Source organism: Podarcis bocagei (assembly GCF_964188305.1).
Source record: "Podarcis bocagei genome assembly, chromosome: 11".
Classification (NCBI taxonomy): domain Eukaryota; kingdom Metazoa; phylum Chordata; class Lepidosauria; order Squamata; family Lacertidae; genus Podarcis; species Podarcis bocagei.
Window position 1 is genome coordinate 17,398,160 of NC_138136.1, and position 12,809 is coordinate 17,410,968.

Below are 12,809 nucleotides of genomic sequence, written 5' to 3' on the forward strand. Positions count from 1 at the left end.
AAAAGTTGAATCTCCACTGGTTTCTGCAATGAAGAATTGCTACAAATATTAGCCTGAAGTTTGAGATAAAAGTGTGCAGGGTTGGTAGGCCTTAAATTTAGCCTCTCTATAAAGAATTGGCTGTAGCGGTGCAATTTGTTTCTTGTATAACACTGCCGACATAAGGAGAATCCTTAACCACATTTTTCATGGCAGTGAGATATGCACTTGTCAACATATTTTGTCACCGCAAAGTGGCTCTTGGCAACAGGATCATAAAGATCAATAAAAAAGTGCAGATTCTCAATATTTTACAAGCAGCTGCAAAAATTTCATTTATCTTGTTATTTTCCTCGCTTACTGCCACCCTGTCTCAGGAGGGCACTGCTGGCTAAGCATAATGCTTTTTCCCAACATTCTATGAATATCTGACAAAAACTCCTGCCTCCGTCTCCTTCCTGCCCTCTCTCCCTACCCCTCCATCTATTTCCACCCAAGCTGTACATTTTATTAATTCTTTCCACCATTACATAAAAATCAAAATCGGGGCAGTGCTATAAATCACCCGCATCTCCTGACTTTAAAAAAAAATAAAAATGAGTCAACTTTGTACTTCACCCTTGTAACTTTTCATCTCTCTGTTTGGCTTCACCTAACATAAACATAGCAGCCCAGCAAATGAATGTGCTAAAACCCAATGACACACTTTGCTGCTGAAAGAGCTGAACTGTTTTCAAGCAATGGGTGGTCTCTAAGGCTTGGAGTAGGCCAAAAAAAGGGGGGGGGAGTGTAAGCATACACGATTCCTTACAAGCATATAGAGCTTCCAAAACTTGCAGAAATCTCTGCATGCTGAAGTACATCAAAGGGATTTTTCCTCTTTCGGATAATATTTCCTTTGCTGACATGTATTTAGTATTGTGGTTGGATGACTCATAAAGATAGCTTTGTGGCGTCCCAACGCAGTTGAAGCAGAACACATGCCAACAAACATTATTGTCAGCTTCAAAATAAAAACAAAACGTTCAGCTAAGGGTCAATCAATCAAGAGTGCTTTGAAGAAAATTCCATTTAGATATTACAAATCATAACAGAATGAATTTGAAACAGCTGACTTTCAGTGAGGAAGACGTCCATGCACAATAAAAAATTAAGACGGTTTTTCAGTGTCCAACTTTTCTATTTTCTTACACTTGGACGTGGTCCCTGGTGATAGATGCCAATTGTTGTTTTTTTAATTGTGTTTTTGTAGTTCATTTTTAAAAGATCTAAAGTAATCGAAAACAGATCAACAGAGGGAACTCTAAGGAACAGCTCCATCATGAAAGGAGAATTGTAAAATCCACTTAATATTGACAGATGTGTAATGACTTTCTCATGGTCTCATTTTGCTTGAGATTTTAATCTGCATGTACGCAAATATGCACACACATAGTGATCCAGTGATTTGCTGCAGACATAGTGGTGTAAATGGATGTAAATACCTCCCTTGTCCGCAAGGGCTGTCTGTGGGTCCTTCAATGGAAAGGACAACTTTACACATGCATCCTTTTTGGTAGCCAGAAGTGTCACATGGATGAGCATATACAGGCCTCGTGGATAAACATAAAAAGGTAAAGGTACCCCTGCCCGTAAGGACCAGTCTTGCCAGACTCTAGGGTTGTGCGCTCATCTCACTCTATAGGCCGGGAGCCAGCGCTGTCCGCAGTCACTTCCAGGTCACATGGCCAGTGTGACAAGCTGCATCTGGCGAGCCAGTGCAGCACACGGAACGCCGTTTACCTTCCCGCTGGTAAGCGGTACCTATTTATCTACTTGCACCCAGGGGTGCTTTCGAACTGCTAGGTTGGCAGGCGCTGGGACTGAACGACGGGAGCACACCCCGCCGCGGGGATTCGAACCGCCGACCATACGATCGGCAAGTCCTAGGCGCTGAGGTTTTACCCACAGCGCCACCCGTGTCCCTGGATAAACATACACAGGCCTTCAAATCAGCATCAGGGCAAAATCTAAGTATGAATACTTTACATAAATGCTCATGACATAAAAAAAAAAATGACTACTAGTCAAAGTGTTCTTTATGATCTCAGAAACAATTCTTTGATTTACCAATTTAATACTGTTTTGCTGACATTCAGAACAATTGTTGTTGACGTCTTTTAAAAATATAAGTCTCTGTTGCTGCACTTGGATTAGTGACACAAACTGACAAGTGTCCCCCCCCCTTTGAACTGCTTTTGTCTACTTTGATGGTTAACCCAAAGAAATATAATTTAATGATTATCTAGTTATGAAACTGGGTGTATAATACCAAAACTACAATGTCCCCCCCCCCTTTTTTTCATATGTGATTTTTTAAATAAAAAAAAATTACACAAAAAAGATTAAAGCTTGAGGTTATTTTTTTAAAAGAATAAGCTAATGTAGCAGTTTCCAAGTTGGCCATTCCTTCATACTGCTAAAAAGTCCAGTAGGGCCAAACAGTTATTTATCATTGAGAGCCCCTATATTTACGCAGCACATTTAATAAGCAGCTTTGACTGTAAATGCGAGCTCATAGTCACCTTATATATCCCAAATCAACTTCTCATGTTGGTTCCTTAGCTCAGTGTTTCCCAAACGTTTTTGGGCAACGGCACACCTGTTTACTGAAAAAAAATCTCGCGGCACACCACCATTAAAGCCCCGCCCCATGACGTCAGCGCGCAGCGTCACGCCGGGAGGGACGCACGAAAGTGAAAGTTTTTTCCCTCCCCCCCTCAGTCCCTCGCTCGGAATTCAGCTCGTTTGGGGCATCGCTCCGGCTGCTCCCTCTCCCGCCGCGCAGGAGCGATGCCTCTCTCTGGCTCTCCCTCCGCGCAGGCTGAGGGAGGGAGGGAGGTGCGCGTGTGACCCGTCTCTGCTGGGAGACCAAACCCAGCGAGGCAGAGTCGCGCGGAGGCGCCCAGGCAGCGCTGCCGGCTGCGAGGAGGAGCGCTAGGCAGCAGCAGGAGGCGCGGCCTCTCCTCGCCGCCGCCGCCCCGCCTCTCGCCGCCCGACTCGCCCGCCTCCCTCCAGGCATCTCGCGGCACACCAGCCGATGTCTCACGGCACACTCGTGTGCCGCGGAACACCGGTTGGGAAACACTGCCTTAGCTGACTAGAGACTCTGGTCTTCTTTGCAGGCAGGTGCTATCCCACAAAATATCTGATTATCTGTGGATAAAGTTGACTGCTCCAATATTTTCAGACGAAAGTGGTAGTAACATTTGAAAGATGAATAAGCAGCATGCACTGTTTTTGGAAAACTGTGCTTTTGGCTCCCAGGTGAATGGTACTATGCCTTTAAAAGCTGTACAGAAAGGACATATATTGCAGGTATCAGTCCTCCAACATCCACAGCACTTAGGAGGGTGTGGTGTCAGTTTGCAATAAGAGAGCTCATCAACACATGTGTCTCAGAAGTCACACGTGTTGTTTTCTTGCCATTTGACTATATTCATTTTGAGAAAGCAAGTAGGAAAAGCATATTATGTGAAGCCAGTTAGCTGATGGCAAGGAGTTACTCTTACAAAGGACTATAAAAGGGAATGAGACACATTTTGGGGGTACAAATCCTTTAGTAAGGATTAGCCATGATAACTAAATGCTAGCTCCAGTTTCTGAGAGAGTTAGTGAGGAGTAAATCAGTTGCCTTCAGGTTTATGGGCTTCCTAGAAATATATGGTGGGCCGCAGTGGGAAACAGGAAGTTAGATTAAATGAACTTTAGGTCATTTTATGTTGTTATGCTCATGGCTTAAATGTGAATTCCTCTGTCTAAATAAGACCAGGCCAGACCTTTTTATGTAAAGTGGACAATGGACATATGCCAGAGATATACCAAAAGAAGAAATTTATTGCAGGGGTACTGTTCTGCAAAATGGAACCAGCAGAAGATTTTGCACAACTTAGCAGAAGTACCCATTTTGAAATGTTGTACAAACCCTTGTGGTTGTAGATATTGTAAAGTGTTCTACAAACAGAAGCACATTACTGGGATTCAGTTGCCTATTCTCACAAAACCATCTTGTGCTACATCAGATAAAGCCCTCCCATTTTCAAAGGGCACGTTTAGATCCAGCCCAGTAAGTTCAGCTCCTTACAGTTTTCTAAAACACATTTCTTTGGCAATGCTTTTATCACAGCAAAATAAAAAGATATTCGGAGAATAAACTGAAACACACTTTACCTGTACTGGACTACGGTTAAGTTCTGCTCCCCACAGTGCCTTGCACATCGAATATACCTCATCCAGCTTGACTTACTGGGTTCCCCACCATCAATAAAGTGCTGTAGTGTCCCATCTTGGTCATATATCTGTAAAAGAGGTCAGAAGGTCAAATAGTTAGAATGAATCATCAGCAATCATTTTCACTGCTTTGCCAGTGTTTCTGTGCGTCTGTTCCAGAAATTTATAGCAATGAGATTTCACAGCTTATTGATGCTTTTAGAAACCCAAACGGAACAAAGAACAAAATATTTTTAGTGATGGAAGTTTATCATGTCTCTCTTATCAGGCCAATCTTTCCTATATTTAACAGACTGTTGGTATATCAAAGAGGTAACCATGTTTCCCAAAGAATATTTAACCTACTTTGACAGACCAGCCTTAAATAATGAACTGTGAGATAAACAAACATCAAGAAATCTGGATGCAAGAACTGCAGTGGAACGGCTGGACAAGGATCAACATTCTCTAAGCAAGTATTCTTCTGTTGTTGTTGTTGCACCAAAACCTCTCACTGACCAAATATTTCCCAAAAAAGTTATTTGCATAATGCTAAATGGGAAAGGAATGTAAGGAACAACCATGCTGGGAGAAATGTTTGCCATTTTGTACAAAACTGCAAACCTAATTGAACATGTAAATAAAACAGACAACTTAAAAATCGAATGTCAATCTGTGCAGGAAATGCTGAATACTATACTATACTGGGTTTTCAGCCCGACTATCTGGTGGCAAAGCTACTCATCCAAGGATGATTCTGTAGAAATCAACTTGACAAAAGGAGTGCTCACTGGAAGGACAGATCGTGAAGCTGAGGCTCCAATACTTTGGCCACCTCATGAGAAGAGAAGACTCCCTGGAAAAGACCCTGATGTTGGGAAAGATGAAGGGCACAAGGAGAAGGGGACAACAGAGGACGAGATGGTTGGATAGTGTTCTCGAAGCTACCAGCATGAGTTTGACCAAACTGCGGGAGGCAGTGGAAGACAGAGGTGCCTGGCGTGCTCTGGTCCATGGGGTCACGAAGAGTCGGTCACAGCTAAACGACTAAACAACAACATACCTCTGTGATGGACTAAGCATTACTAACATAGGAAGTTGTCTTATACCAAACCAGTCCATTAGTCTATCTACACATCAACCGGAATCAGCTTTCAGGCAAAAGTCTTTTTTACTTCTATCTAGACAACCCAGAGATTAAAGCTGGGATTTTCTGCATGCAAAACATGTGATATTACACTGAAACCATGTTCCCAAGATTGTGGTGTGTGGGGAGCAAATCCATACTTCTAAGTTAATTATAATGAATGAAAAACAACTATTTTTAGATCCTTCATCTGTACAGGGGTTTCTTTATTTTTCTTCAAATGAAGAATGAACAGTCTATTTAACAGTAAGTGTACTTTTTAAAATAAGACATTCTTTATGGGGATAAGAGAACCACAGTTTAAAGGTTACTATATTTTTAACTAACACCTTTTCTTTTGAGCCTTGCTCTTTTACCAAGGTCAAAGAATCAAATCTTTATGAGGGTTGTGAATGTTTAATACTTTCTTTTTGTGACTCTCATGATTATTTCATGTGCTTTTGGTTCTCGAGGGAATTAGAAACAGAAGAGCTAAACAAAAAAACAAAAACAAAGTATTCTTTAGGGCTCATTGTTCCAGTTTGGAAAAAGCTGAAAATGCACTTATCCCTTAAATCAGAGAAAGTAAAGGTCCCAAACCTGTTCAGAACTGACCACAGCATGCCTGTTCATTGAAAAGCTACGTGTGGTGCCTTTGGGTCAACAGTTAACTCAAAAAGCAATGGTGAAGCCCCCTGATGTTCAGTTGAAAAATATCTAGAGCATTCAACAAAATGAAACTACACAGCTCTGTGTAGCTTAATATTATCGTGTCATCAGTAAGAAAGCTTAACTTCATACTCATATGAATCAGGGATGAGGAGCCTGTGACCTCCACGTTTTTGGACTAACATCAGCCCCAGCTGGCCAGCTTAGCCAATGGGCAGGATGGCAGGAGTTTTAGTCCAGCAATATGAGACAAAGAGATGTGAAGACCCAGGGGCGGGGGCAAATTGGAAGAGGACCCAATATTTCCCCCTATCCCATTTTTCCAATGGAAAAACTCAAAATTTCGGGAAATACTGGAAAAAAAACCCTCTTATGAATTATTTTGGTCTTTTGGAATAAAATACTTTTTACTCTCTCATAATGTGTGCTATGCTTGTTATGTAAGGGGGGAAAAGAAATATATGCAATATGTAATTTCTTATCAAACCTTAAGTTATCTTACTTTAACAACATAAAATGTATGAGATATCTCATAGTTGTTTCAGTGTTCCTAACTGTCTGGGGTTTTTTTTCCAATCTCAGGGTAAGGTCTTATTTCTCAGGAAACAGGGTGCTCTTTAAATATGTCAATTAAACATGCCAAATAGTATAAGTTTGGGATGTATTTCAATTTCTCCCCCAAAATTCCATTTACCTCCGAAACCCCGGGATAGGGAAAAGGCAGAATTTCCTTCCCCACCCCCGCCCATGGCTTCAAAATTTCCAGAAATTATAAATCTTTAGCCAAACCACACATGACATGGTAGATCCATCAACAGATCTATCAACTTTTGATCAAAGCACTGGTAAATCAGGAAACTCGTATAGGGAGGGGAAAATTGAATATCACTTTAATCAGTGCCATTGCTTTGACCGCATCGAAGCGCCCATTGCCTTCTTTTGGAGTATTTTTAAAATAGAGATCCAGTTATGGAACTTCTACATCACATGTGAATTGGACCACAGCTTATCCACAGAAAATGCTCCTTTCATTTCTGTAGAGAATCTAGTGCTAGTATAATTGTTTTAATCAGATCATGCATAAATATCGAAGGACTAACAATAAAAGCAAACACCAAACTGTAATTGGTTGACAGATGTAATTTAAATGCTTAGGCTTAAATTCTGTCTCCAATTACATGTGCTTATAACCCTTTTAAATTAACTGTGTGCAACTGAATACAGGCCTGGTGCTTTCATGAGTACTGGACTACTTAATTTCAACACTTTTAAGGTTTAATGCTTTTTGAATAAATATTGTGGGTTCCAACTATATTAAAAGTTTTGCTACGCTGCTAAGTAAAACCTGTTCTTAATAGTGTACTCCAAATATTTCCAAACATTAAAAAAAATGTTTAAAATATTTTTAATTACTATTTTATGTAAACACGACAGGCCACAATGACTTAAATGATGAGGATTGTGGGAATGAAGAAGTCTTTTATACTGAATAATCCTTTAACGTTTCTTGGAGCACATCAGATGCTATTCCACTTGAAAATTTAGAGAACTCAGTTTTATAATAGGAAATCACTTGTAACTAGGGATAGAACAGAAATTCAGTTCAATTCAGATTTTAGTGCAAACCTACATAATTCACTGTTTGAAAAATATATATGAACTAAAACACAGCTATTCTTCAAAAACCACGTTGATGAATTTAATGCTGTTCTCCAACCAAAAAAACTTTTAAAATCATGGTTAGGGGAAACTGTATTCCAAAAAATGTGTATATATTAGAAAAAAAAATCATACTAAAATGATAATTTTATAAGGGCTTTTTGTTTTTGGAAAATGCAATGGGTCTTTGAAACTGAGGGGGGTTACTGTTGGGGGTTTTTTGTTATGTGTTTTTGCGTTTTTATATTGTAAACGACCCTGTGATCATCAGATGTAGGGCAATATAGAATATTAATAAATAGAAAACAAACTATGTTATTATAATCCTGCATGCAATTGCACTCTTAATGTCTTACCTTTTGTGCTAGAAAATAAAATGTAATGGATTTTGTTATCATCTCGAAGTCATAAATGAATTTGATTGTGTAAGCGAACCGATCCATTACAGCTCAAAGAGCTGCAGGTTGTCAGCTGAACTGGAACAAATGGGGCAACAGTTTCAGAGTATATATCGTATACCCTTGACCGAGGAACGGTACACTCCTTCTATCTGGGATGGTCGTCCTCTTCCACCGAGCGCGCAGCTTCGGGAGGGACGCACATGGAGCGGTGAGGGAGGAAGGGGACACCCGCTAGCCAGCCAGATCAGCCGAATCAACCCTGGCGATCAATGGGGTGACAGATGTCGCAGCCAGATCGCCAGAGTATATATCAGAACCTCCCCAACCAAAACAAATTGCTAACCACTACCAATATTTTTTTTTCAGAAATGCTTTGTTTTTAATTTACAGTGAGTTCACACAACCATTCTTTCCAGTATGGAGATCAAAACAGATCAAATTAGATCTCTCCACATCTTTTTCTTTACTTTGAACAGCTTTATGGAGCTTCTAGTTTGCTCAGTAAAGCAACTGTGGAGAAGGTTTTTAATTCTCCCACCCCTGTGTCATCTCCTATCTGATATAAACCAAGCAGGTACCTGGATTTCCCCTCCTAATGGGGCTGATAACAGAACTGGGGTGGGGGGTGGGGGGTGGAAGTTGACAGGGAAACGGCACACAAGGAAAGGATCAGTCTCCTGAATCATCATCCCTGTTTGGGCATTAAGTTGACTTTTTCAGTTGAAGACTAACTGTGAAATCCTCTATTGGGGTGGGTGTGTATGCATGATCTGCCAATTCCACAGCCCTGCTGGGTTACACCAAGTTTTAGGGGTGTGTCTTTCCTTCATCTTGGAAGTTTTTGTTTCCCCTCTCATCTGCTTTAATGTGGAGACAATTAACTATATCAGCTCCAGGCTGCTATACCTAACAGAGCTGATTCTAGGATCTATCAGAGAAACGGAGGCGCTTGGGCCTCACAGATACTAGGCCTCCTCTGATCCACCCCACTATCACTCAAAACAACTTCTCTGGGAGTTACTACCAAGAAAAACACCTGGCAGTGGGGGATTTACAGAATTTTCTAACCTGCTCAAGCCATAGGCTCTGTTGGTGGGAATTGCTTTTGTCTTTAGTTAACGGCTAACAAATGCAAGGTTGTTGCATCTGAATGTTTTCCTTTTTCCATAGGTTTAACAGGCTTTGTGGTTCACTGACTCAGTAATTCCAATCTCTGAGCAGTGAAAGATGCTCCTAGTTTAGTTTATTTATTTGAAGATGGTAATGTACCCTACATACCAGTCACAAGAGCACTTGGATGGAGTATGATGAGGCAGTTACATCCTTGTGGAAGCTGTTTCCCACTTTCGTTTATCTAAACCACTGCACACTGCAAGTATTAAGCTACACTAACTGAGAATATAAATACAGCTATTCTGGGTCAAACTAATGACCATCTAGCCCAGTATTCTGTCTCCACTAATGGCCAGATGCAGATGCTTCAGAAAGTTTTAACCACATCGGCTGTTAATAGAGTCCCTGTAGTATGTTACAAGTCACTTTGTTTAAAGTATTATAGTATTAGGAGCACCTTAAGTATTACGATGGATGCCCTTAGCTTCTTGTGCAATAGATGTTGATATTCTTTCAGTCGCCTAAGAAATTTTCTAGTGCTTTTTTGAACTTCATTAAGCAATTGGCAATTGATACTGCTGTTGAAGAGAGTTCTAGAGGTTAACTGTGCACGACATAGAAAAAAATGTAAATTAAGTTCACCGTCTCTAGGGGAATTGAATATACTAAAATAGGATGATACAAAGTAGATGAACTATCCAGTAACACTACCAAGGAAAGCCTGGTAGAAGAGCCAGGTTCCAGAATATATCAAGAATGTTGCACACCAAATCCTACCAGAAAATGTATTTCAAAAGTTCTTATTCTAATATGTAGTCAAGCTTCTGGGGGCCACTTTCCAGCGGTGGACAGGCCTAGAGGCAAAAATAAGCAGAACCAACTAATGTGAATTTTAGTTTTAGAATCATAGAATTGTAGAGTTGGAAGGGACCCTGAGGGACATCTAGCCCAACCCCCTGCACTGCAGGAATATGCAGATGCCCCACACAGGGATCGAACCTGAAACCATGGCATTATCAGCATCCTGCTCTAACCAACTGAGCTGTTTTTACTCCCCTTTGTAAGCTAGTTTCTACAAACACCCACATACCCGTATAAATACTCTATCTAGGCAAGCAAGAGCCATTGTCAGAGTTCAAACACACATTCCAGCCAGGCAAAAACACACCAGCAGGGTGCAAAGCAGGGGTAGTGGAGGGTATGGCCTGGGGAAAGAGGTGTGGCTGGAGCCAGGCAGAGAGCCCTGGAGGGCCACATTTGCTCTAGGGCTCTAAGGCTTCCCCAACCTGACCTACATCACGCAGAATGGAGACTGTGAGATCATAGCAGCAGAATAGCGCATGTTTGTACAACACTTGCATGCAATATATAGGGTTTGCTCTGAGTTAGCAGGAACCTGAAAAAGCAGGCTTCCTAACTGCTTGCAGATAGCCTGTTCACATCATCCACTAAATAAAAGATTAGGAAGAGGAAGAGCATGCACTAACCCATTCCCTTCCCTCCACATATTTAGCAAATGTGTGAAGAGGGCTAACAACTGGGAGGTTCAGAGATTCTAAAATAAGTAGAATCACAACAGGAAGACAAATAGGCCAAAGTCAGCTCCCTAACTTTTAAAAACAACAACACATGCATATTTTTATAAGCACGGCCCTTGCATCAGGAAATGATTTAATGCCAGTTTCTGTCTTTACTGAAAATTTTCCATCTTTCTCTATTTCAGCATAGTCATGCATCTGATAATTAGCTACTCTCTACTGACACAAATAAATTATACTATACCAATTCATTACACATTCATTCATTAGAAACACAACTGATTTCAGACTTGACTTCAACCAAGTCTTTTTTAAAAAGGGAAACTACAGCAGTCTTTTGCTGCGCATATCTTTAAGAGCAGGACAGAGGATATTTAACAGCTTCTTACTGAGTAATCCTTCTCTGATAGTCTTACAAATATTCTCACTAGTGATTGATGCCAATGGCAATAGCAATAGCAAGGAGGTTCAGAAATCCCATAACTACTTACATCTGATTTTTTCAAATAATATATCTCAAGTAATTCCCAATGACAAGGACTTCCAGCAGAGAGACATAATAATATGATTTTTTTCTCTCCAGTCTGTACATATTTGGGTTTAATTAGGACACATTTATATGTCTGGGCCCCTTCTCTACCCGTCCTTCAACTGCTATACTACATGTGAAGATGCTACCTACAAACACCATTTAAAATCTATTGATGTCAGGAAGAAACAGCATGTTCAGATGTGGACATGCAGGATTACAAACCAGAGATCAGGAAGAGTAAGACTAATCCACTGTCAAAATGCCCATCCCTACCCCCCCCCAAAAAAATATTCGCAAACCCACTAAAGTCTGAGATGTACAGAAAACATCTTGGCCTCAGAGCCTGCCTATTTAAGAATTTCCATTTTCCTGTCAGATGCCCTGTTTGCTCCTGTCTTCCTTCTTGCCTTAAGCATGTACACAATACAGGCACACTTTCTTCCCCATACAGAGACAGAAACCTCCCTCCCAATTGATCTGTAAACCAGAAAGAAAACAAAGCAACATTTAATTCCCACCTTCCTTGATACTTGGAAGGTGCCAACTGATAATTTTCCATAAAGGGTAGATAAGCACAGAACAGGTTCAACCACAGGTGTTAAAGCTGTGCCCCCAAAGGTCGTGCCACCAGCCAGACTATAGAAAGATTCCCTTCTCCTGGACAGTAAGCTCTTTCGTGCTTCTTCCTTCCAAATTTGTAGCTCATAACTCTGCCCCTTCCAAATTCAAGATTTCAAGACTCTGAAAAACAATTGTTTTTTTTGAAGTGGTCCATGCATTCTCTGCCTGTAAGTATGAAATATATAGCTGACTGAAGACACACCATACATTTAAAGCAGATGGATTCCCAAAAGAATCCTGGGAACTCAAAAGTGAGACACTGCTGTGTGTCTTCAGGTGGAGGTGAGGAGAGGGAGAGGGCCTTAAAGACTACATGAGCACTGCTTTTATTTTACTTTTACACAGCAGGGGAGTGCTTGACAGTCCAAGGGTTGTTGGCTCCACATGAGGAATACTTAAACAAAGGCCAAGGAAGAGGAGCCAGGACAAGGTTCACCTATGGTGAAGAAGGAATTCCAGCCCTCAGTTGCTTCCACCTTGGCCCAAAGATAACTTCTATTTCCTGAGGCACCGCCTGTCTAAGACCTTTTAATACAAAGAGGGTAGCAGTTGTAAACCTCCTGAGGAAAATTTACAACTTCTGACACAGTTGTGAGCTAGCTGTGGTCAACACTGATTCTGATCCATTGCACATGTGACATGTTTGTGCCTCCATCTTGCCCTTCCGCTGCTGGGGAACATGCTTCCCCTATGACTACTACAAACCTCATCTGACTGGAGAAGGACAGAGTTCATCAGAGCATGCTCACCCATGCTTGGTCCCTTTATCAGTTCACCAGTTTTGTTCAGCCTCAAAGGAAGTACTTCCGTGAAACCCAACTCATCCCTTAGTGCCATTTTAGGAGTACATGGAGACTGAGTGGCTCAGGTTCCCTTTGCCACCAACCTATCACTGGGAAAGGTGGGCCTTTAACTTGATCAGA

General features: G+C 41.1%; 1 protein-coding gene across 5 annotated transcripts in view; it reads right to left on the reverse strand.

Moving 5' to 3' along the window:
* PRDM6 (PR/SET domain 6) overlaps positions 1 to 12,809 on the reverse strand; it is a 130,327-nt gene that overhangs the window by 33,021 nt on the left and 84,497 nt on the right. For all 5 annotated transcript variants that reach the window (XM_081213723.1, XM_081213726.1, XM_081213727.1 and 2 more), the window contains one exon: positions 4,189 to 4,316. In XM_081213723.1, the coding sequence (XP_081069849.1) occupies positions 4,189 to 4,316 (128 nt within the window). The remainder of the gene's footprint in view (positions 1 to 4,188; positions 4,317 to 12,809) is intronic.